The sequence below is a fragment of the Oryx dammah genome, unplaced genomic scaffold (genome assembly GCF_014754425.2).
Source record: "Oryx dammah isolate SB20612 unplaced genomic scaffold, SCBI_Odam_1.1 HiC_scaffold_12, whole genome shotgun sequence".
Taxonomy (NCBI): domain Eukaryota; kingdom Metazoa; phylum Chordata; class Mammalia; order Artiodactyla; family Bovidae; genus Oryx; species Oryx dammah.
The window spans coordinates 63,388,303-63,414,413 of NW_024070196.1; the positions used below are offsets into that span (position 1 = coordinate 63,388,303).

General features: G+C 44.6%; 1 protein-coding gene and 1 non-coding gene across 2 annotated transcripts in view; one reads left to right on the forward strand and one right to left on the reverse strand.

Annotated features, from left to right (window-relative positions):
* LOC120871189 (SV2 related protein) overlaps positions 1-26,111 on the forward strand; it is a 72,395-nt gene that overhangs the window by 23,780 nt on the left and 22,504 nt on the right. Inside the window, exons 3-6 of the mRNA XM_040250936.1 lie at positions 1,362-1,447; positions 3,109-3,207; positions 6,653-6,724; positions 14,253-14,377. Coding sequence (XP_040106870.1) covers positions 1,362-1,447; positions 3,109-3,207; positions 6,653-6,724; positions 14,253-14,377 — 382 coding nt within the window. The remainder of the gene's footprint in view (positions 1-1,361; positions 1,448-3,108; positions 3,208-6,652; positions 6,725-14,252; positions 14,378-26,111) is intronic.
* TRNAG-UCC lies at positions 7,692-7,764 on the reverse strand. Its single transcript has one exon. It is a non-coding gene; the product is annotated as a tRNA-Gly (tRNA).

Genomic DNA, 26,111 nt, shown 5'->3' on the forward strand with positions numbered 1-26,111 from the left:
GCAGGGGCGTTAGATTCTCCATAAAGTCAAGGCGGAATACTCTGAGGTCACTACAAAACAGAGCCAAAGTGCACAATAGATGTAATGTGCTTGAATGATCCCCAAAGGTGCCCCTGTCTATGGAAGAATTGTCTTCCATGAAACAGGTCACTGTTGCCAAAAAGGATGGGGACCACTCTCTTAGGGGAGTGCCTGACACACACTGAACTCCCAGTTAATATATAATTATATTATTACTATTACTGTTCTTATTACTGATGCCGTTACAGGACTCACTCTACTTTCTCCTCAATATTATTGAAGGAAACCAGACCCTGCTGGTGTGATAACCACCAGCTCATACTTCAGAAGAAAATGATGGTTGATGTTAGAGGCTCATGATTGAAATTCCAATAAGATGACAACTCCCAGCAGGGGCAGATAAGATCCTCAGAGGCACCCCCACAGGACGGCCACCCAGCATGCTCCTTTAGTATTTTTATTTTTCAGTTAATCTTTTTTTTTTGTCTTGGAATATTTTAAAAGTACAGAAAATTTGCAAAGATAGCACAGAGAGTGCTCGTAGTAAACTTTTTATTTTTATTTTTTAATCTTTTTTGTTATTTATTTATTTAGTTTTGTATACTCTTCATGCAGCTTCCCATAAAGTTAGTATCTTACCTAATCATGACACACTTCTCAAAACTAAGAAATTGAGACTGGTGTAATACTCTCCATGAAACTCCAGGCTTTATTCATATTTCACCAGTTTTCCCAGCAGTGGTGTTACAGGAATCAATTCTAGCACACCACATTGTATTTGTCTTTTAGTCTTTCTCAAAGCCACCTATGAGCTTCTAAAGTACATCCTTATTTTTTTCTGAGCACACAAATACTATGTGTTTATTTGGAAAGCACTGGGACATGATCAAAATGTACAAAAAAGTGAGTACTGACCCATGACCCTATTGACGGTCTAAGGGCAGTCAGTCTGACTTCCTCTGCTCCATCTTACTTTGTTTTCTAAAAATTAAATCACAATATACTGTATGCATCTTTCTATATCTGCACATTTTTTAATAGGTGGGTTGTATTTTAGGATGTAGATATATAAACATTCATATATAATACATAAAATAATTTAACCAGTTCCTTGTTGATAGACATTCTGGGTTGCCCACTTATTCCCTTTGTAGAAACCACGTTGTATTAGACTTTGTAGCACACTTCACACTTGCAGAAGGTTTTCCTAGGATAAGTTCTAGAAGCAGCATGCACTGCTTTAAAGAGCTTGGCCAGGGATCCCCCAAGATGCCCCCCGGAACTAGGACAAGGACAAAATGCTCTGACTCCTTCCTTCCCCTCCCCTTTCTCCTTCCCAGATACTTTCATGGTGGAAGATGCGGTGGAAGCCATTGGTTTTGGAAAATTTCAATGGAAGCTGTCTGTTCTCACCGGCTTGGCTTGGGCAAGTATCTCTGGGGACGATGACGTCATCTTCAGTCTCCAAGGAATACCATGCTGCTCAACTGGGTTTCCATGCTCTACAAGGGAGGACACGGTTCCCTCCTCTTAGAGTCTTTGCTTAACTCGACAAAGTTTGAGTGACCCTGGGTGATAATGAAGTCTGAGCCTAGGGGGCGTTGGGTGTGGTTGACAATTGCCCTCAAAGAGGAGTTGAAGCTTCCTTAATTAAGTGGTTCTCAACCCTTTGAGGCTCAGGGCTACTCTAAGATTCTAATGTCATCTGTGGGACTCACCCTAGAAGAACATGCAAGATCAAAACGTGCCTTCTCTTTCAAGGGGCTCGTGATTCCTTATTAAACTTGCCAGATCTACCTATAGCAAATGATGTATCTAGATCATTGCTGTTGTTCAGTTGCTAAGTCGCGTCCGACTCGGCAACCCCATAGACTGCAGCCCACCAAGGTGCCTCTGTCCATGGGATTCTCCAGGCAAGAACACTGGAGTGGGTTGCCGTGCCCTCCTCCAGGGGATCTTCCTGACTTAGGGATTGAACCTGAGTCTCTTACATCTCCTACGTTGGCAGCTGGATTCCTGACCACTAGTGCCACCTGGGAATTTCCACTATCTTCCAGAGCTTTCTCAAATCATATTCATTGAGTTGGTGATGCTATCTAACCATCTCATCCTCTGCCATTAATCTAGACCATTAATACAAGTGAAATGGATTTTTATGAATAGTGCAAAACTGAGATTCAACTACCTGTTTTTCCAGTCATCAATTTCCCCACCTCATTTCCCCCACTAATTTGCATTTTATCATCCACCACATGCCCAGGGCCATGTGGGTTTCCTTCTGGACTCTCATTTCTGTTCCACCGCTCTGTCTGTGTAATCCTGTAAAGGTAACACAGTGTTTCATTCCTGAGGCTCTCTAGTATGTTTTAATATATTAAAAGATCACACTGTTTAATGTTAATTATACTGACAGTTCTCCATGAACAATGACCAAAGAGAAACTAGCTTTTAATTGAGCTACAAGAGAAAAAGATCACTGTCTCTCTACCTCTATAAAAATGTTTTTCTAAAAAAAAATGTTTCTCTGATTTTCAAAATATGCTACTTTCCCACTCCGTTTGGGGAGTGTCCCTAAATTTTTTTTTAAACATGGGAAAACACACCCAAAGAATGTTAAATGTCTAGTCACGAGTTCCTGTGTAATACCACACTGTTTTAACTTTTGGAGCTTTCAGTGTGTTTTGATGGGTGGTAGGGCACTCAGCAGAAGGTAGAAGAGGGAGTCTCTCTCTTTTTTCTTTTTTTAATTAATTGATTTATTTTATTTTAAAATTTTTGGGGGGCCATACTTCGCGGCACACAGAACTTCCCAGACTAGGGATTGAACCCATGCCCCCTGCAGTGAAAGGGCAGAGTCTTAACCACTGGACCACCAGGAAAGTCCAAAGGGATTTTTCTACGCACTCGCTTGGGGCTGTGGACTTGTGACATTTTAAATTACCGTTTTAAATTTTCCGAGATCATAAGGCTCCAAGGTTTGACTTCTTCTCTCCTGCAGTAAGTTACCATGAGAATTTTCGGTGAGGGGCCAGCCGCCCCCCGACCCGGGCAGCACCCTGGCCTCACGTGTGTGCTTGCTCCCTGCAGATGGCCGACGCCATGGAGATGATGATTCTGAGCATCCTTGCGCCGCAACTGCACTGCGAGTGGCGGCTGCCCAGCTGGCAGGTGGCGTTGCTGACCTCGGTAGGCAGCCCAGCGGCCCTCTCCTCTCATGCTCAGTTCTGGTCCCCCGGGGGGGTGTTCTGTAGGATGCCCCCCACTTCCCCCTGCTGCTGCCAAGGGCTCAGCAGACAGGAATTAAACCCTCAATGGAATCACCAGGACCTCAGTGTCCCTTCTCCCTTCTCCATCTCATGTATCCTGGCAGGTCTGCAGCCAACTCTAACCACATCCGGGGGCCCCAGATATCCTGCTCAATTGCGGGGGGAACTTGGAACCCACCTGATCGGATCACGTAAACCTCATAAACCTCGCTATTCCAAAAAGGAGACACCAGTTCCTTCCACATGAAGGTTACTTCAGGGTTGGAAACAGAATAGTACTTGTTCAGTAAACTGTAGGAACTGGTGCTCCCTAGAGCTAAGGCTCGGAGGAGCATGAAGCAGAACCCTTCATTCTTGTCTTGTTTTCTTCTTGAACTGGTATTTTCATTCAGTTTCTCCATATAATTTTATCTTAATGTAAGGTTGTGAAAGTGAAGGTTGCTCAGTTGTGTCCGACTCCTTGCAACCCCATGGACTATACAGTCCATGGCATTCTCTAGGCCAGAATACTGGAGTGGGTAGGCTTTCCGTTCTCCAAGGGATCTTCCCAACCCAGGGATCGAACCCAGGTCTCCCGCATTGCAGGTGGATTCTTTACCAGATGAGCTACAAAGGAAGCAATGTAAGGTTTTACTAGGCTTGAAAGTTTCATCAATCAGCCTATTATAATTTTTGTGACATTTTCAATTATCGTTTTTAATTTTTTGAGACCATAAGGCTCTAAGATTTAAGATGTTTCTCCTGCAGTAAGTTAACCATGATAATTTTTAGTAGTAAACAACCAATCAAAACAAGATATAATTAATTTTGATAAATACTTGCTAAATGTAAGTCACTTTTATCAGGAACGTACCTCTTGACGAGGAGTATGGAGTGTTTCTCAACTATGTCACATATTCTTGAATTATTGTTGTTCAGTCGCTAAATCATGTCTGACTCTTTGCAACCCGATGGACTGCAGCACATCAGGCTCCTCTGTCCTCCACTATCTCCCCGAGTTTACTCAAACTCATGTCCATTGAGTCGGTGATGCCATCCAGCCATCTCATCCTCTGTCTCCCCCTTCTCCTCCTGACTTCAATCTTTCCCAGCATCAGGGTCTTTTCCAAAGAGTCAGCTGTCGAATCAGGTGGCCGAAGTATTGGAGCTTCAGCTTCAGAATCAGTCCTTCCAATGAGCATTCAGGGTTAATTTCCTGTAGGATTGACTGGCTTGATCTTGTTCAAGAGACTCTCAAGAGTCTTCTCCAGTGCTACAATTTGAAAGCCTGTTGCCAAAATGAGACAGGGTTCAGCTGTAATGCTTTTTCTATTTTTCATTTTTACTGAATAGATATGAATATGAAAAGTTTTGTTCACATATAAAAAGTTTTGCTGGAGGAACTGAAGGAGTTTTATAATAACTCAGTAAACTAATGCCACTTGATTCTTTTCAGCAACTTCCAAGTTTCATGCTGAAGAGCACACAGCAGTCATTTATGAAAAATTATTTTTAGTGATCTAATTCACTGACAGCTTGATTAGCCTCTCCTGCAATTTGGTTAAAAATAATAAAATGGAATTGGAATCAAGACAACTTGCGAATGGATTTGTATCTGTGTCATTGGTGTCCTTTTGGAGGCAGCCTAGAGGGTTTAACCTCAAAGCGATGGCTAAGAAGTACATCAGGGGGCAGGGTATGAAGAAGTGGGGGGAGGGTGGTTGAAAAGGGGACCCCGGAACAGGTGAGACCCCCTAACCTATTCTCAGGAAAGAGTTTCTATGGGAGTTGAGGATGTGGAAATTAATTCCTTTAAAATTATCCAAATTTGCTCTCCCTTGGAACGCCTCTGTGTAGCCTGTTTGGAGCCCACTGCTCTAGGACGTGCCTGGAGGAATTCTTTTGGGTTCAGCCCACACTAAGCAATGCTGTTCCTATCTATCTCTGGGCCTCAGTTAGTTGCCTTATCTGTAAAATGGGATAATAATAGCACCCACTTCGTGGAGCTCTTGGGAACATGTGGTAAGACGTATGTAAAAGGTTCCAATACTTTGGCCACCTCTTGTGAAGGGCTGACTCACTGGAAAGACCCTGATGCTGGGAAAGAGTGAAGGCAGGAGGAGAAGGGGATGACAGAGGAAGAGATGGTTGGATGGCATCATTGACTCAATGGCCATGAGTTTGAGCAAACTCCAGGAGATGGTGAAGGACAGGGGAGCCTGGTGTGCTGCAGTCCATGGGGTCACAAAGAGTCGGACACGACTGAGCGACTGAACGAGAGCAACAAATGTAAAGAACATTCAGTGTGGTCCCTGACACTTGGTGAGTGCTCCAGAAAGGACAGAACAGTGAAGAAAGCTCTAGTCAGCCTGCTTGGGCTTAAGACCTGTCTTTACCCTCTCCTCCCTGGGATCAGAGCAGGTTTCCAAAACCCTTCTTTTTCTTTTTTAAAACTTTTTGGCCATACCATGTGGCACATGGATCTTGAGTTCCCCAACCAGGAATGCAGTCTTCACCTCCTGCATTGGAAGTGTGGAGTCTTAACTGCTGGACCTCCAGGGAAGTCCCCTTAAACTCTTCTAAGCCTCAAGCTACCTATCTGTAAAATGGGTATGAGTAGTCATACCTCTTCAGCTCTGATCAAGGACTAACAAGGGAACCAGAATTTTGCCCAGCAGGCAGTGAGCACTCCAGGGGTGCTTTCTCTTGCTCATGGCTTCCAGCCCCCATCCTAACCTCCTGTTTCCTGTTTTCATATCCTCCAGATTTTATTCAGTACCTTGCAACCTTTAATATTTTCTTAGCCATAAGACATTTCTTGGGTTCTGTAAGAAACTGGAAAAATACTAGCTCTGCAGCCAGGCAGCCTGACTACAGCCCAGGCTGCGCCACTAACACATGTGTGACCCTGGCTGCATGACCTCACCTCTCTGAGGCTCCGTTTCTTCATGTTTGAAATGGGGATAATGGTAGCACCCACCCTGTAGGGTTGTTGTGAGACTTAAACATAACAGGAAACACATAGACTAGTGTTTGCATCTTAACAAGATCTCAGGAATGCTTGCTTGCTAAGTCGCTTCAGTCATGCCTAACTCTTTGCCACCCTATGGACTGTAGCCCAAGCTCCCCTGTCTAAGAAATTCTCCAGGCAAGAACATTGGAATGGGTTGCCATTTCCTTCTTCAGGGGACCTTTCCAACCCAGGGATCAAACCCATGTCTCCTGCTTTGGCAGGTGGGTTCTCTACCACTAGCGCTACCTGGGAGGCTATAAAGCTTAGTTCATTCTTATTACTAAGAGTGCGACTCTGCAAGCTCACTTTGGTGTTCCCTTTCTCTGCAATGCTCCGTGTCACTGTCTAACAGAAGCTGTCTTTGCCCCCACAGGTGGTCTTTGTCGGCATGATGTCCAGCTCTACCCTCTGGGGAAACATCTCAGACCAGTATGGCAGAAAAACAGTAAGGCAACTTCCCCTAAGCTTGTGTTCTCTGGGTTATCTCCTTGACAACAGCAAAACTTGTGCCAACCGAATTTTTGTGTGTGTGTGTAGAATTTTAATTCAGAGCTACGTTGAAGGGCAAAGAAAGCCATTGCTATGAAGTTGTGGACTCTTGAAAAAAAAAATCACACCTCCTTAGGGGGCCCAAGCATGTGTGTTTCAGAACATAACAGATGCTGGTAGTGGTGCTAGCCCCATCCCCTTGGTGCTTAACCCCTCTGTGCCTCAGTTTCCTCATCTGTAAATGGGAGAGTAATAGTCTTCCCCATAGGGCTCCTATGGGGAGTAAATGACCCTTGTACAGAAAGCCCCTGGTTCAGAGGAAATGTTTCCTCAATTCCCGTTACCTGTTATTCACCACGCTCGTGGTGCCGATAAATATGGCAAGACCAGTGCTAAGATGAAGGTGTATCTGGCTCCAGAGTTCACATCCTTCACCCTGACCTGGGTTGCTGGGAGACATCACCCAATAGGATGCCGGAATTTGGTGGATCAGTTGAAACAGTCATCTACTCTAAATAGATGAGGCCTGGGGGGCTACCTGTAGGGGGTGCCTTCTGACCAGCTTGCTAAATCCCACACCCAACACAAAGCTGGTGTGACTGGAGAGAGGGAGAGAAAGTACCCCCAGATTGTAGAGCCTTCTCCTCCCCAGCATGGAACTCTGGCCCAATATCAGGAAGGATGGATGCGGCTGTAATTATAAAGCTTCCCCAGAACTCCTCTAGGACTAGAGGGCGAACCAGACAGCTGGCGAGCCTTGGCAAGCTCGAAGAAGCTCCTCCTAGCGCCTTGATCTGCCTTGGCCCAGCTGAGGTTTCTGTGAGAGCCTCTGCTGCGTGACTTTGCAGGAGACTCAGTGGGCCACTTCTTTCTAAGTCAACTTTTTTTTTTTTTTCCTGCACTGAGGAGAAGTGGGATCTTAGTTCTCCAACCAGGGATTGAACCTGGGCCCCCTGCATTGGAAGCACAGAGTCTTAACCACTGGACCACCAGGGAATTCCCTCAGTGGGCCACTTTGATCCCTACAGAAGTTTCTACAGCCTAGGGACTTGTGGCAGTCATGGAAAGGAAGGGCGACCATGGGTGTGTAGCTTCGTGGGTATGGAGACACACGCATCTGAGTTCATATCATAGACCCCCCTGTCAAGCGAGGTAACTTTGGGCAAGCTGCTCTCCCTCTCTAAGCCCCAGTTTTCCCATCTGCAAAATAGGATTGACAACAGTAGGAACTCACAGGACCACTGGGAGGATTAAATAAGAATATGTATATAATACATTTAGAACAGTATTTACTGATGCATAGTTAGCCTGTGATCAGTGGTAACTACTATTGATTGGGACTCAAGAAAAATTTAGAATGGGATCAGGTCATCATCTAGTTCAAATGCTCTAGGACCATGTTAGCTTTAAGGAATAAAAAGGGGTGGCTGGCAGGCACCGGGCCTCTCATTTCAGTGTTCTGAACATGCTCGGGTTTCCTTGCCCTGTGAATATTTTCACTATACTTGAGCATGATTGGAGACTACCAGGGGCTTGGGTCAGGCAGCCCTGCAGGTGACTGAGCGGTGCTCTTGGCAATGAGATCAGTGTACTTCTCTGGAGCTGGGGTTGCAGGCCTGGCATCCAAGTGACAGCTAGACATTCAGCTTCTTAGAGCGGGAGCTTGAAACCTTTCCAGGCTATGGGTTCCAAACAGGTTGGCCATGAGCCAAAAGTGGCCCCCAGATGTGTTTAATTTATCCCATGCAGTGCTTAATGGGATTTTTGAATCAGTTGCCTCTGTTTCAAAATGGCCATATTTTGCATAAAAATAAAAAGAGTTGTGGATTTTTGGAAAGCTGGGTAATCTGGTGGCTTAGGACCCACATTCTGTGACGGTAGCTTTTGGCTGGAGCTGAGGCTGGCAGGGCAGGACAAGTTCTCTTTCATTCACCCAGGTCCACCTGCATCAGGCCTGTGTGTTCTCTACCGGGGGTAATGGGGAGCCATCGAAGGTCCTGGAGGAGGGGAGTGTCTCATTCCAAGTACAGCTTCAGAGGTTGGAAGTCTTAGCTCCAATATTGACTCTGCTGATCCTGGACAAATCACTCATCTCTGGCCCTCAATGTGCTGTTTTTAAAGTGGACATGAAAATAACAACCTCTTTCCACTGCGCATGGTGAGGACCCAGCATCACGATGAGGCAGTGATTTCAAAAATGCAAACGAAAGTTCCATGAAGTCAGAGCCTCTGGCTGTCCTGTGGCCTACTGTGGTGCAGGATAAAACCAAGTGTTTAGCAGCCAGCAGGCCATCAATATGTGCAGGGTGAAAGGATGAATGCCAGGCCCACAAGAGGTGCTCAGTCCACGCACAGTGAACCAGTGAGTGAGTGAATGCGTGATACATGTCAGTACCTCTAGTGGGGCGCGCACAGCAGGTGTTCAGTACCTGTGAATTGAATGAATGAATAGTATGTGATCAGAATCCCTAAGGGTCTGGCATACTGCAGGCATTCAATACCTGCTTATTGTGAAGTGAATGAGCAAATTAGTGAGTGCCTAATGTCTACGCATTCCATCTCCAGAGCCAGGTATACAGTGGCTGCTGAATAAATAGGGAAGGAAGGAGGGAAGGAAAGGGGGAGGGGTAGCAATCTAGAAGGCAGAACAGATGTTAGGCAGAGCGACAAGTGCAGTTAATGAGAACCCAGAGGACAGTTCCACAGAGGCCCTGAGCGGTGCTTGGATGGGGCTTGCTGGCAGCGCTCACGCCTTTGCAATGCCATGACAGCCCCTCCAAATGGCTGCTGAGTCCTTGTTCTCTGGGCAACTGGAAAGCGCTGGCATCAGCGGGCAAATGCAGGGCCAGCTGCACTCTGCTGTGACCCGACAGGACCAGTCAGCCTGCTTGTCTTTGCTGCCTGGCATGAGGGCATCCGGTGACCTCAGCAGGGCAGCATGGCTGCCAGGCAGCCCCGGGAGAGAAGTATAGCTCCCATGTGTCAGTCTGGGCGCCCTCCTCTCTCCCCACTCTTCTCCTGCTTTGTTTTCCTTCTGTTCTTTTATTTCCTCTGCCGCTGAAAGTGAAAGTCGCTCAGTCGTGTCTGACTCTTTTCGACCCCATGGATATACAGTCCATGGAATTCTCCAGGCCAGAATACTGGAGCAGGTAGCCTTTCCCTTCTCCAAGGGATCTTCCCAACCCAGGGATCAAACCCAGGTCTCTCGCATTGCAGGGGGATTCTTTACCAGCTGAGCCAGCAGGGAAGCCCAAGAATACTGGAGTGGGCAGCCTATCCCTCCTTCACCAGTGGATCTTAACCACCCAGGAGCTGAACCAGGGTCTCCTGCAGTGCAGGTGGATTCTTTACCAGCTGAGCTACAAGGGAAGCCCATAATTTGAGTTCTCTGTTGCCTGGAAAATCCCATGGATGGAGGAGCCTGGTGGGCTGCAGTCCATGGGGTTGTAGAGAGTCGGACATGACTGAGCGACTTCACTTTCACTTTTCACTTTCATGCATTGGAGAAGGAAATGGCAACCCACTCCAGTGTTCTTGCCTGGAGAATCCCAGGGACAGGGGAGCCTGGTGGGCTCTCGTCTGTGGGGTCACACAGAGTCGGACATAACTGAAGTGACTTAGCAGCAGCAGCAGCAGCCACTAATGATGTCTTATTTCTGATTCAAGACTTCTCAGGTTCGGGACATATGCATACCTATGGCTGATTCATGTTGATGTTTGGCAGAAACCAAAAAAATTATGTAAAGCAATTATTCTTCAATTAAAAAAAAAAGACAGTCCCTAGTAAGTTAGGTCAAATTGAAAGAAAGGAACTAAGCCTATGGCGGGTACCAGTATCCTTGTTGTTGTTTAGTTGTGTAGCCCTGGGTTTAGAAAGGGGAGCGGAAAGGTTGCTTTTTTATTTATTATTGTTTATTGCAATAGATCCAGATCTTCCTAGACTTTAATCATTCCTGCCCCACATATTCTCTTATGTACTTAATATCTTTCTTTATATCAATATTAAAAAAATCCTCAGATGCATGTTTTTTGACAAGGAAACTTGATTTAGAGTCTTAAATGGGAAATCAATAGCAATTGCCCTAAGTAAGAAATACCTGCAAAAATAAATACAAGGAAAACAATGTTATGAAATTCTAGCTGTTATGGTTGCCTCATTGCTCTCTCTGTTAAAGAATAAGATTAGTGGATGTTTGAAAAGATGTTAAAGATGGTTACCAGGGTGGAAGGATGCGGGGGGTGAGGGATACTTAGAGGGTTTGGGATGGACATGTACACACTTCTGTATTTTAAATAGATAAGCAACAAAGTCCTACTGTGTAGCACAAGGAACTCTGCTCGATGTTATGTGGCAGAATGGATGGGAGCGGGGTTTGGGGGAGAAAGGACACATGTCTATGTGTGACTGAGTCCCCTTGCTGTCCACCTGAAACTCTCACAACCTTGTAAATTAGCTAGACTCCAATATAAAATAAAATTTTTTAAATGGTGTTAAGACAGACCAGCATCCCACAGACACTTCCTTTTAAGCATAATCAGAAGAGTGAAGATTGAAATGAAAAGTTAATCACACTCTTGCAAAGTGGTGCAAAGTCATTTAAAACATGCTCTCTACAACCTAAAATCATTTTCCAAAAGACTGACGTCATGTGTGGTAGACTTCCAAATTCCCTCTCTAGTCTCTTTTAATTCATTTTCATTTTAAAGCTAAAATTAGAATATCTCACACTTTCTCCCTGAAGCAAGGGTTGAGAGGTAGGGGGGTGCAGAGAGGGCGGTGGACAGAGGGGGAATCTCAATCCTGCAGATCTAGGAAGGGGGCTGCAAAGGGCAGTGTTGGGGTTCTTTAACAGACTGGGACCTGGCGGTCCGGAGTCGATGGTAAGACAGTGAAACGGGCTGATGTTCCCTGGTTTTCTTAGAGGACCAGTAAAGCCCTTGATACAGGGCTTGCATCGCTGACGAAGGCACAGGGCGCCTTCCCAAGGGGGTCTTGGAAGCCCGGGCAGGAGAGTGAGCACGATGGGTTTCTATGCTCCAGAGAATTAGCCAGAGAGAGAGAGAAAGAAAGAAAGACAGAAAGACACGGGGACCCAAGCTCTGATGGAGCAAAGGTGCTTTAATAATCTTTCTGTGAGTACATATAGGCTGTTGTACAAGCAATTTCTTTCGACAATGATGAAGATCAGAAAACCAAATATACAGCAACCGTTACCAAGGGAACAAGGGATTAATAATGGTCACAAGGCCAAGAGACAATCCATATCTCAAGAAAGGGGATCGAGACTAAGCAGTTTTGTCATAAAGAGAATGTTTACTAAAGGAGATTCAAGCCTGTCTCACATAATGAGCTCAGTTCCTGGGAGCAGCTTGCTGCTCCACTTGATAAAGAGCAAAGGACTTATGAGAAACAGCACGTAGAAATCCTCCTGTTAAACACTCCCTGACAGGGTAGTCCGCCCAGACCTCACGTGGCAGGTCTAATATTCATTTTACATTTGCATTCTACTCCAGAACACTTTTGGTGTTGGTTGTGTTATAAAAAAATGCCATTTTCAATTACATTCGCCCTTAATTTTTTTCTTCATCTCTAGGTGTAATTAACACTCCAGGAATATATGCCAGGTTTCTCCTGCAATTTTGTGTTCCTAGGAGAAGGCAATGGCACCCCATTCCAGTACTCTTGCCTGAAAAATCCCATGGATGGAGGAGCCTGGTACGCTGCAGTCCGTTGGGTCGCAAAGAGTCGGACATGACCAAGCGACTTCACTTTCACTTTTCACTTTCCTGCATTGGAGAAGGAAATGGCAACCCACTCCAGTGTACTTGCCTGGAGAATCCCAGGGACAGTGGAGCCTGGTGGGCTGCCGACTATGGGGTTTCACAGAGTCAGACACGACTGAAGCGACTTAGCAGCAGGTGATTCTCAACCCCATAAAATACAACATCTTATTTTTTTTTTCCCCCCAGCCATGCCGTGTGGCTTGTGGGATTTTAGCTTCGAGATCAAGGATTGAAAACCCAGGCCACAGCAGAGAAAGCACCAGGTCCTAACTGCTGAATTGCCAGGGAATCCCTACAATGTCTCCTTTATTTAAAAAAAAAATTATAAAATGTTTGTAGTGCCCCCAATAATCCAGAAATAATTTCCAGGATAAAGTAGCCTGGTCATGTATACAGTTTTTCAATTTAATTAATTTTTTTTGGCTGTGCTGGCTCTTTGTCGCTACACAGGCTTTTCTCTAGTTGCAGCAAGCAGGGGCTACTCTCCAGCTGGAGTGCACAGGCTTCTCGTTGCAGTGGCCTCTCTTGTTGCAGAGCACGGGCTCTAGAGTGTTTGGCCTTCAGTAATTGTGGCTGTGGGCTCAGTGATTGTGGCTCCCAGGCTCTAGAGCACAGGCAATAGTTGTGGTGCCCAGAATTAATTGCTCCATGGCATGTGGGATCTTCCTGGATCAGGCGTCAAACCTGTGCCTCCTGCATTGGCAGGCGGATTCTTTACCATTGAGCCCTCAGGGAATTCCCACTTACACAGCTTTTAAAAAGAAATCAGTTATAATATCTTAACTAGGCCACAAAGAACATTTTTAAAAGAAGTAATTAATAAATTTCCTTTCGATATGCAAATACTCACATACTACTCTGCCTAGATCCTGAAAGGAGTTCATATTCACCCCAATTATAAATAAGTTTGGATTTAATGAAATCCTGATGCTTTTTCTTTATATATCTGACATTTCGAAATAAGATTCAGATCTATTCATAGATACACATAGAAGTCCCATAAATGCAGATGGATGCTGTATTCACACTCAGTCACTCAAATATCACACATAGCTTTTCCACTGGCAACATGGGTTTCTGAAAAGATAATTCTGTAAAATTCCAGATACAACAAAGCGTATCTTACTTTGATTTATCTAAAAGTTGCTTTCCTGAAAAATTACCGGCAGGAATTCTTTTGGAAGGTGTGACCCACCTTCCCAAATCCTGTTTATATGTAAACCAGAAAGAAGGTCTAAGTGCAGACAGTCATAAACAGTTAGCAATGCAAGGTTTAATATCTGGTGGGAAGTTCGATTCAAGCTTGTGTGAGGTAAGTCTTCATGTCTCATGTGCTGTGGGACATCTAGCATCTCTAGGACCTGTCTATTAAAAAAAATCTTGGCTGCACCACACAGCATGTGAGATCTTAGTTCTCCGACCAGGAATTGAACCCCATACCTCCTAAAGTGGAAGTACAGAGTCTTAAGCACTGGACCACCAGGAAAGTCCCTGGGACCTGTCCATTAACTGCCAATCACTGGGACTGCTAAGGACACCTCACAGTTTTCCCACACTCCCCCTCAGAGTTGGCACCACCACCCAGAGAACACCTGGCATCCCTTTGGCTATGTGGATTACCCATTACCGCGACAACACGTGCAGGGGCGTGTGACCTGGAGATGCTGAGAAGCCCTGTGACTGGTCTCCCTTCTCCGCAGGGACTGAAGATCAGCGTGCTCTGGACCCTGTACTATGGCATCCTCAGCGCGTTTGCGCCCGTGTACAGCTGGATCCTGGTGCTCCGGGGCCTGGTGGGCTTCGGGATCGGAGGGGTCCCCCAGTCGTAAGTAAAGACCCAGCTCTGGCCACCCAGCCAGGCAGCCAGGCAGTTAGTTCATGGGCTCAGAAGGATGCAAAGATGGTACATACACTAGGGCTGCTGCTACCCAGGGACTCTGATGGAGCCAGAGAAGAGTGTTACTGCCAGTACTGCAATGATTAACAACAGCAAAAGCACCATGATAGCTGGAAAGACATAGATGTGAAATGATAGTCAAAACGGTAGATCTGGCATTGACGGGACATTTCTCTTGGACATGGTGCAGCAGCCCCAGAAGATGTGCGGGGGTATTGAATTAGTGCAATTCCCATTTTACAGCTGAGAAAACTGAGGCTCAGCAGGTGAAATCATTTGCCCAAGTCACACAGGGTACAGCTGGGACTAAGACCTGGAATCTGTCCGCCTGTAACATCCATGCTTTGAACTACCCTGCCTGCTCCCTTTTACCTGTTTCTAACTTGACCACAAGGCAGGAAGTCAAAGTGAAAGGGGAAGTCACTCAATCGTGTCCAACTCTTTGTGACCCCTTGGACTGTACAGTCCATGGCATTCTCCAGGCCAGAGTACTGGAGTGGGAAGTCTTTCCCTTCTCCAGGAGATCTTCCCAACCCAGGGACTGCACCCATGTCTTCCATATTGCAGGCAGATTCTTTACCGGCTGAGCCACAAGGGAAGCCCAAGAATACTGGAGTGGGTAGCCTATCCCTTCTCCAGCAGATCTTCCTGACCCAGGAATCGAACCAGGGTCTCCTGCATTGCAGGCAGATTCTTTACCAACCGAACTATCAGGGAAGGGGGTGGGGCTAATTATTTTGTAAGTTATGTGTTATTTTATTGTTACTGTTATTAAGATACTGAGAGTAGTCAGCATTGTAATAAGATATCACTGTTTCCTGGGAGACTGGGGAATTCTGAAGCAGAGATTGGCAGCTTGTGGCAGCTGGACCAAATCTGAACTGCCAACTGGATCTCTAAATAAAGTTTTATTGGAATACAGCCACACTATGCACTGACGTATTATCTACGCCTGTTTTGGTGCTTCAGCAACAGAGTTGAGTAGTCTCAGTAGAAACTCTTGGCCTGCAAACCTGAAGTATTTACTGTCCACACCTTTGTCAAAAACGTGTTGACCCCACTCTAAAGGATGGTGATTAATAGCCAATATTAAGGGGCAGATGCTGTTCTAAGCAGTTTGCCCAGACTGTCTCATTTAATCTCCCCAATTTCCCTATGAGGTGGATTCTATTATTAATTCTATTTTGTAGATAAAGAAACTAAGGTTACAGAGAGGGGAGGTAACTTGCCCAGATGACATAGTTACAAGAGGTAGGGTTGCAATCGGAACCCACACCCTCTTATCTCCAGAGCCTGGGCTCTAACCATTGATTTCCACTGCCTTGCTATGAACAATTAAAAGGATTTAGAGACCCAAGGAGATGGGGAATATATAGGATATCTCATAAGAAGGGAATTTCGTGAAAAAGAGGAAGCCATAGCTGAGTCTGAGGAAGGCTAGTGGTCCCGTTCAGTTAGCTTGTTAGGCTGAGAAATGTGAGAATCGAGAACCCTGAGATGGGCCACATAGACCATGTGGCTGCTGCCGTTTAGTCGTTAAGTCGTTTCTGACTCTTTGCGACCCCGTGGACTGTAGCCTGCCAGGCTCCTCTGTCCGTGGGATTTCCCAGGCAAGAATATTGGAGTGGGTTCCCATTTCCTACCCCAGGGATTCTTCCCCACCCAGAGAACGACCCATACCTCCAGCTTGGTAGGCAGATTCTTTACCACTGAGCCGTTTAGGAAGCTCCGATAGACTAGGGCAAGCTCATACAAGGTCTTGAATGTCAGGTCAAAGGGATTGTCTGCAGATGAGTGGTAAGCCACTGAAAGATTTCAAGCAGGAGAGGTACTTTAAAAGAATTAACCTGGCAGTGATGGGTTGGCTAGGCTGGAAGTAAGGAATCCGGTTGCAGTAATTTAGGACCAGGGAGTTTCTTTTTAGTTTTATTCATTCATTCAACCAATTTTCTCCACCCCCCTCCTGCCCCCGTACCACATAGCTTGTGGGATCTTAGTTCCCCTCCCAGGGATCAAACCCACGTTTACAGCAGTGAAAGCCCAAGTGTTAACCACTGGACCACCAAGGAATCCCCTCAACCGGTATTTTCTTGAGCTCCGGTTGTGACACAGGCCAGTGGTAGGTACTGGGAGTACAGCAGTGAGCCAAACAGATATGGTCCCTGTTTCAGGCTGACATCCTGGGAAGCAGACAGAAATCGAGATATGTGTGCAAGAGGCCATGAAGATCAGCACCTGTAAAGGAGTCAGGAAAACAGGGCTGGGCAGAGGGAGAAGCTAAGTTGCAATGTGATTGTAACAGCTGATAGGGGCCTCAGCTGATCCTTAGGGTTCAGAAGCTGGGATGGCCCTTTAGATGTCCCATACTGAGGATGGGGGCTGGACCTTTGTTTGTTCACATCAGCCACCTTGGATGTGGGCTGCCCTCAAGGAGGGAGCATGACCTTGGGGGAAGTTAGCTGCTTTAGGCCAAGGCAGTTCCTGCAAGGGGCTCAACCCTGAGCTCTTAGCAGGCAACATTCCTGGTCGTGCCAGAGGGACTGTGCCGGGGTCTAGCCCCGGTGGATCCAGGGTAATTCGAAGGTGGGGACGGAGTCGGCTTCCTAGAAAAAACTTATTTAATTACAGATATAGAGGGAGATTAGAAACAGATAGTGTAGTAGGAGAATTAGTGGAGAAAAGAGGCTGAATAACTGGTTTACATGGAATACCAATCACCACCTACGTAGGCCACAGGCGTCTTTCCATTCTCCCGAAGGAGAGGAGGCACTGACGCCTCCCCGGTCCGATCTCAGAAGCCCAGGCAGAATCAGCAGGCTTGGTGAGTCCCCACATTTCAGATGGGAATTCAGCCAGGAAAGTGGGGAGCAAGAAAGAAACGACATGGGGGAATCAGTCTTTCCAGAAACTGATCCGATTTCTTTATTTTTCAGGTTTGTTTATATACCTTTTTGTTATACATAGGGATGAATACAGAGTCACACAGGGGTCAGCAGACCTGACCCTTGTCACAATCAGGTGCTTCATATAAAATTATACAAAGGTCTTATGAGCTTCATCATCTTCTGGCCATGAGGTCTGCTGACATTTTATGGCCCTTTCTGATACCAGTCAGTTAACCAGAAAACTTATTTTTCCAGGGGTGATTTTTTCTTAAATCAGGTGCCACCCTCCAGATAAAGCTGCATTCCTATAGGGTGAGGGTGTAGTGAGTTACAATCAAGAAAGGAATTTACTTAACCTAAGGTTTAACATGATTAATCTTAAAGGTTAATACTTATTTCTCCTATATGCTAGTTATATTCATTATAAGGGCAGGAATATGGAGATTTAGCAGCAAATATTGGCTCAACAAATGTAAACTGTTCACCAGTGTTCCCCTTAAGATCTATTTTGTCCTAAGATAGTGATAAAGTTACATTTTTACATAGCATAGTGATTTATAACAAAGTACAGTGATCTATAACAAAAGAGAAGATTCATTAACTCAAAAGTCTAGTATTGCTAACATCAAAACCCACTATATTTCCTTTTCTATATTCCAAATACATTTATTAATATATTCCCAGGTGCCTAAGGATATGGAGGCCTGATGGCAATCATTGACTCATCAATGAAAAAAGCCCTATGCTAATACTCCAAACTCTCTGTGCTGTTTATGGCTGAGAGGCTGTCACACAAGCTAGTCTGTCAGCAGAGAGGTTTGACCTGAGACATCCTTGTCACACCCAGAGCAGGGAATTAGCAGTAATTATTGGCAGGACAAATGAAAAAACCCTTCACCAATATAATTCCTAATCAACCTACTAATACTATACTAATGATCTTCTAACTTCTCAAAAGAGTCTGTATTTAGAAAGTTTTAAAACATCCCGTGCCTCTCACAGTTGGGAGGCTGTAAACAATCACATGCGGCCGGACGAGCCTGATCAGGCAGGCCAGAGAACCTTCAGAGTTCGTAAGCTGAAACACTCTTGTCACGCCCAGGAATTTTTATTAACTGGAGCTGCAAGTTAACTCCTCTGAGAGAAATGGTTATGGGGGAGAGCTCCCCGTAAAGTACTCTGGTTTTGGGAGTAGATGCTTGGGAACAGGGGCTTTCCTGAGGCTTGATCACGCCTTTGCGTATGCCAAGCTTCCTTCCTCATGACCTTTGCCATGGGCGGAGTTCCTCACGCTGGCCCCCAACAGGAGTGTGTGCCTCAGCCCTGAAGGGGGAATCCAGGCGATACATCTGTTACAGTCCCTCCCCTGGACCCTTCCAATGTGCTTGCGTGTGTGTGTGTGCTAGGTCGCTTCAGTCATGACTCTTTGCGACCCTATGGACTATAGCCCGCCAGGCTCCCCTGTCCATGGGATTCTCCAGGCAAGAATACTGGAGTGGGTTGCTGTGTCCTCTCCAAGGGATCTTCCCAACCCAGGGGCTGAACCTCTTCTCTTACATCTCCTGGATTGGCAGGCAGGTTCTTTAGCACTAGCACCTCCTGGGAAGCCCTTTCTCCCACTTAGAGGCTCTCAGTTCCGCTCAGCCCTTCCCTGGGTTATTATTCATCATTGATCCTCCAGGGCTGTGCAGAGTAGGTATTGGACATGGACTCCTGGATCGGGGATGAGCTTAAGAACCACTGGAGCTTAAAGCAGAGGCCATTACGCTAAGCCTGTTAACCTGGGCTGACAGGGGCTTGTGGTCAGTCTGTTCCACCTCTGGCCCAACTCCAGGAATTCCTGCTGTTCCAGCCCCGTTCGTGAGCCATTCATTGACTTTGGGACTGTTTCCCTCTCGTGGCTGGAAGGGATGGACTCACAGAGGAACACGTGATATTCCTCTCCCAGGGATGCTTGGGGAGATGGCAGTAGGTCCAGCCTCCTCACATCCCCGCCCTGGATTTTCTGGCCATAGGAGGGCAGGGAAAGGAACCGGGGCTTATGAACACCCCCAGTGATTCTTGTTGAAGATGGTGCCAAGAGAAGTGCTCTTTTCTGGGTCATCTTCCACATTTTCTGGAAGTAATACAGAAGGTATAAGAAATAAATCTCGAATGGTGCTGGAAAGCAAGAAAAAGGTGCTATCAGCAAAACAAATTCTCAGGAACCCGTGGAAGGCTGTAAGCCAATGAGATTCCAATGGCTGAGTCACTGGAGGAGAGAAAAAACCACCTCCAGAAACTGCAAAGGGAAGAGATCTTCAGCCAGGGAGGACAGGACACCAAGGGAATAAAATTAAGGACACAGAGCAGCTGGGAGGGCCTTTAACCCTTACCGGATATCTTGACGGTTCCATGTTGGCCTGTCTGCTCCCTTCCCCCACTTCCCAAATGTCATGCCTCCCCATTTAGCTGTTCATTTATTTAATGCTGCAGTAGCATTTCTGTCTGTTTATTGAGCTATTCCTACATTCCAAACACATGACCATTCTAAACTTGCAAAACCTTAGGGCGTAGATATGACGACCTCCATTCTCCAGGTAAGGAAACTGAGGCTTTTTAGCAGTAGCATGTGTAAGATCACATGGTTAGCAAAAGGAGGGCAAATAAAAACCACACACAAAATTACAGAAGAGGGTCTTCCCTAGAGGTCCAGGGTTTAAGACTGCACTTCCACCACAGGGGATACTGGTTCGATCCCTGGCTGGGGAGCTAAGATCCTGTATTATGCATGGCGAGGTCAAAAAAAAAAGTTACAGAAGAAACATTTTAGCCATCCAGGAGACTCACTTGATTCCCAAGCACTTTCATGCCAGCTATTTACATGAAATAATCACGCCTTAGTTATGCAAAGCTGTTACTAGTTATAAAAATGGCTCCCCTAAGTTCATTATTTGGAAACATTTAGTTGAAAATATTTTTGTGTAATTAAATGTAACTAAGAGTTTCCATTCCTCTAGAAGGACTTTACCCAGTTGTGCCACTTCACAAAATCAAGTGAGGAAGATTTTGCTATATTATTTTTTAAAAGTTCAACAATCAGAAATCCTTATAATATACTCTGTATTTAGTATAAATGCAAATTATATTATTACATTTTTTTTAATTGAAAAGATGTTTTTCTCTTAGTTTTGTTGAGATGGAATTGACATACAGCACTTATAAGCTGTGGGCTTGCCAGGTGGCTTTAATCCCTGGGTTGCAAAAATCCCCTGGAGAAGGAAATGGCAACCCACTCCAGTATTCTTGCTTGGGAAATCCCATGGACAGAGGAGCCTGGTGGGCTATAGTCCATGGAGTCGCAAAAGAGTCGGACGTAACTTAGCCACTAAACAAAACAACTGTTTAAGACATGCAGCATAATGACTTCTGTATCTCGCAAATGATTAACACAGTATGTTTAGCTGACATCCATCAATTCATATAGAAATTATATTGTTAATAATGAGCCCATCCCTCTGCCCTAGTTTTTGCCTTTCTAACTCCTCTCCCTTTATTTCTTGTTAATTTTCTTGCTTCCCCCAAAGAAGGTGTTCACATGGGTCCTTGATGATAATAACAATGACAGTAACATTGGTAGTGATGCTGATAATAATGAGTGGAGTGCTTCCTAGCATCGGGAGCCACGCCAAGCCCTCTCTTCACACTACCTCTTCTTGTCCATCGAACAACCCTACCATCCCCATTTAACAGATAAGAAAACTGAGGCTGAGAGATCCGGAGGGATTTGCCAAGGACAGGTGGTTATTAAGTGGAATGTAGTTGCCTTTTGCTTTGTAACAAACTACTCCAATACATATGGCTTAAAATGACAATGGATTTAACCCATGATTCTGCAGTTTGGTCTTTTGGTGGCTCTCACCTCTGCAAGACTTACTCTTGTGTCTTTTGTCAGCTGGCGAGTTGGCCGGGCACTGGCTAGGCCAGCATGGCCATAACTGACTCATCTCTGTTCCCTAAGCCTCTCCCCCGCCTCCCTCTTCGGTAACCAGAAGTTTCTTTTCTGTCTCTGGGTCTATTTCTGTTTCGTATTATATAAGTTCACTTGTACCTTTTTTCTAGTTTCCACATATAAGCGATATCATACGGTATTTATCTTTCTCCCTCTGGCTTACTCCACTTAGTATGGTAATCTCTAGGTCTGTTCCTTTTGCTGCATATGACATTATTTCATTCTTTGTTTGTGGTTGAGTAATAGTCTGTTGTATAAATATACCACATCTTCTTGATCCATTTCTTTGTTGATGAACAGTTAGGTTATTTCCATGTCTTAGCTATTGTGAACAGTGCTTCAGTCAACACTGAGGTGTATTGTCTTTCCAGAGAATGGTTTTCTCTGAATATATGCCCCAGAGTGGTATTACAGGATCATATGATAACTCGATTTTTAGTTTTGTAGGGAGACTCCATACTGTTCTCCATAGTGGCTATACCAATTTACATAGCCACAAGAAGGAAGAGACTTTAATCCAAGCAAAAGAGTTAAATGTAACTTTATCATTACAAACAATACATTTTGGGGGGAAATAATGAATGTTTATTCATTTAGGCCACTAAGCAGTTTATTTTACAATGAAAATTAAGTGATAGGATAGTGGAATCCAGTAGTAGTTTTAGAGTGTTCATTTTTTTGGCGGTGTTGACATTTTAAAGTTTTTGTTTTGCTTAATTTTTAAACAGGCTTAAGTGCTAATGAGTAGAAATAAATCTCAAAGGCATGTCTATGTTCCAGAAAAGAGAAGTGATATTTCTAGCTAACACTAAATGAAAACTAAATAGTGTCTAAATAAGAAAAGTTGGATGTGGGAAGATCTATTTTAATAGAAAGAAAAGCAAAGCAACATGGATTGTTCTCTTAGGGCTTGATGTTGGGAGGCTGAAGAAAGAATTATTTGTTCACTTTCCACTTTCTTGCACAGGGCCATCCACTGAGCCTGAGAAGGGGGTGATTCAGTGTTTTAAATACTGATGTGAAGAGGAAAGGCAGTAAACAATACATTTTTGTTTTAGAAACTTTAGAAAAATGCACATAGGAACCCCAAAAAATAACCACCTCTAATTGCTCAGTCACTCAGTCGTGTCTGACTCTTTAAGACCCCATGGACTGTAGACCTCCAGGCTCCTCTGTCCATGGAATTTTCCAGGCAAAAATAGCTGCACACAGTAAGTAACTAAGTTCAGTCGCTCAGTTGTATCCAACTCTTTACTATCCCATGGACTGCAGCACACCAGGCTTCCCCATCCATCACCAACTCCCAGAGCTTGCTCAGACTCATGTCCATCCAGTCAGTGATGGACCAGCCATCCAACCATCTCATCCTCTATTGTCCCCTTCTCCTCCCACCTTCAATCTTTCCCAGCATCAGGGTCTTTTCCAATAAGTCAGTTCTTCGCATCAAGTGGCCAAAGTATTGGAGTTACAGCTTCAGCATCAGTCCTTCCAATGAATATTCAGGACTGATTTCCTTTAGGATGGACTGGTTGGGTCTCCTTGCAGTCCAGGGGACTCTCAAGAGTCTTCTCCAACACCACAGTTCAAAAGCACCAATTCTTTGGTGCTCAGCTTTCTTTATGGTCCAACTCTCACATCCATACATGACTACTGGAAAAACCATAGCTTTGACTAGATGGACCTTTGTCAGCATAGTAATGTCTCTGCTTTTTAACATGCTGTCTAGGTTGGTCATAGCTTTTCTTCTAAGGAGCACGTGTCTTTTAATTTCATGGCTGCAGTCACCATCTGCAGTGATTTTGGAGCCCCCCCAAAATAAAGTATGTCACTGCTTCCATTGTTTCCTCATTTATTTGCCACGAAGTGATGAGACCAGATGCCATGATCTTAGTTTTCTGAATGTTGAGTTTTAAGCCAACTTTTTTACTCTCTCACTTTCATCAAGAGACTGTTTAGTTCTTCTTCATTTTCTGCCGTAAGGGTGGTGTCATCTGCATATCTGAGGTTACTGATATTTCTCCTGGCAATCTTGATTCCAACTTGTGTTTCATCCAGTCCAGCATTTCACACAATGTACTCTGCATATAAGTTAAATAAGCAGGGTAACAATATACAGTCTTGAAGTACTCCTTTCCTGATTTGGAACCAGTTCCAGTTCTAACTATTGCTTCTTGACCTGCATACAGATTTCTCAGGAGGCAGGTAAGGTGGTCTGGTATTCCTATCTCTTTAAGAATTTTCCAGTTTTTCATGATCCACACAGTCAAAGGCTTTAGTATAGTCAATGAAGCAGAAGTAGATGTTTTTCTGGAATTCTCTTGCTTTTTCTATGATCCAACGGATGTTGGCAATTTGATCTCTGGTTCCTCTGCCTTTTCTAAATCCAGCTTGAACACCTGGAAGTTCTCAGTTCATGTACTGTTGAAGACTAGCTTGGAGAATTTTGAGCATTACTTTGCTAGCTTGTGAAATGAGTGCCATTGTGTGGTAGTTTGAACTTTTTTTGGCATTCCCTTCTTTGGAATTGGAATGAAAACTGACCTTTTCCAGTCCTGTGGCCACTGCTGAGTTTTCCAGATTTGCTGGCATATTGAGTGCAGCACTTTCACAGCATCATCTTTCAGGATTTGAAATAGCTCAACTGGAATTCTATCACCTCCACTAGCTTTGTTCATAGTGATGCTTTCTAAGGCCCACTTGACTTCGCATTCCAGGATGTCTGGCTCTGGGTGAGTGATCACACCATCATGGTTGTCTGGGTCATGAAGATCTTTTTTGTATAGTTGTTCTATGTATTTTTGCCACCTCTTCTTAATATCTTCTGCTTCTTTTAGGTCCATACCATTTCTGTCCTTTATTGTGCCCATCTTTGCATGAAATGTTCCCTTGGTATCTCTAATTTTCTTTAAGAGATCTCTAGTCTTTCCCATTCTATTCTTTTCCTCTGTTTCTTTGCATTGATCACTAAGGAAGGCTTTCTTATCTCTCCCTGATATTTGGAACTCTGAATTCAAATGGGTATATCTTTCCTTTTCTCCTTTGCTTTTTGCTTCTCTTCTTTTCTCACCTATTTGTAAGGCCTCCTCAGACAGCCATTTTGCCTTTTTGCATTTCTTTTTCTTGGGGATGTTCTTGATCCCTGCCTCTTGTACAGTGTCAGGAACATCTGTCCATAGTTCTTCAGGCACTCTGTCTATCAGATGTAATCCCTTGAATCTATTTGTCACTTCCAGTGTATAATCATAAGGGATTTGATTTAGGTCATACCTGAATGGTCTAGTGGTTTTCCCTCCTTTTTCAATTTAAGTCTGAATTTGGCAATAAGGAGTTGATGATCTGAGCCACAGTCAGCTCCAGTCTTGTTTTTGCTGACTGTATAAGAGCGTCTCCATCTTTGGCTGCAAAGAAGATAATCAATCTGATTTCGGTGTTGACCATCTGGTGATGTCCATGTGTAGAGTCTTCTCTTGTGTTATCGGAAGAGGGTGTTTGCTATGACCAGTGCGTTCTCTTGGCAAAACTCTGTTAGCCTTTGCCCTGATTCATTTTGTACTCCAAGGCCGAATTTGCCTGTTACTCCAGGTATCTCTTGACTTCCTACTTTTGCATTCCAGTCCCCTATAATGAAAAGGACATCTTTTTGGGGTGTTAGTTCTAGAAGGTCTTGTAGGTCTTCATAGAACTGTTCAACTTCAGCTTCTTCAGCATTACTTGTTGGGGCATAGATTTGGATTACTGTGATACTAAATGGTTTGCCTTGGAAACGAACAGAGATCATTCCGTCATTTCTGAGACTGCATCCAAGTACTGCATTTTGGACTCTTTGTTGACTATGAGGGCTACTCCATTTCTTTTAAGGGATTCTTGCCCACAGTAGTAGATATAATGGTCATCTGAGTTAAATTCACCCATTCCAGTCCATTTTAGATCACTGATTCCTCTTGCCATCTCAAGGTAAATTGACCATTTCCAATTTGCCTTGATTCATGGCCCTAACATTCCAGGTTCCTATGCAATACTGTTCTTTACAGCATCGAAGTTTACTTCCATCACCAGTCACATCCTGCCTCACGAAAAAATATAGAAGACGCAGGCTAGCACCCGGGGAGATGGTTTATTATTTCCAGTAGAGGGCGCCGTGTATCTCAGCAGAAACACTACTTACCTATGAGCTGGAAGCCTGCCTTACCTGGCATCCTATATTTGTCTTTAAGAGTGACAGAGTGTTTTAGCCACTCTTAAAGACAAATACCCCAGGTAGCTGCCCATCTGTTCTACCTTGAGCCCTGCCTCAGAAGTTTCTTCAGATTTGTTGTCTAGAATCAGCTTGCTCACACATCTGACCTTGACACTGCTCTTTCCCCAAAGACCAAGCAGAAATTCCAGATGGAGATCCCAGGTTATTTCTCTCCAAGCGTGTGATCCAAATGGCAAATTTCTAACTGCCAAGTGCCAAAAATGCAATTACTCGCAGAGGGGATTTACTCAGGTCTGTATCATTTGCTTCTTGGCGTTGCTAATTTCATTGCTCGTTCTTTGACTCTTTAACATGATTGCAATAATCCCCCTACTTTGAATGAATCCCAAATTACTCTTTTTCATAATGAACTGCTGTAAATAATGGCCAGATGTGGGGCACAATTACAGGAAGAGATGCTCCTTGTGGCATAGGCTACAAAAACAAGAAATTGAAAACAATCTAAGTTCATCAATAGGATTGCAGCTGTTAAAAAATAATCTGGTAGATCGATATAGATTATTATGGAAAGACTTCCAAACTGTCTTA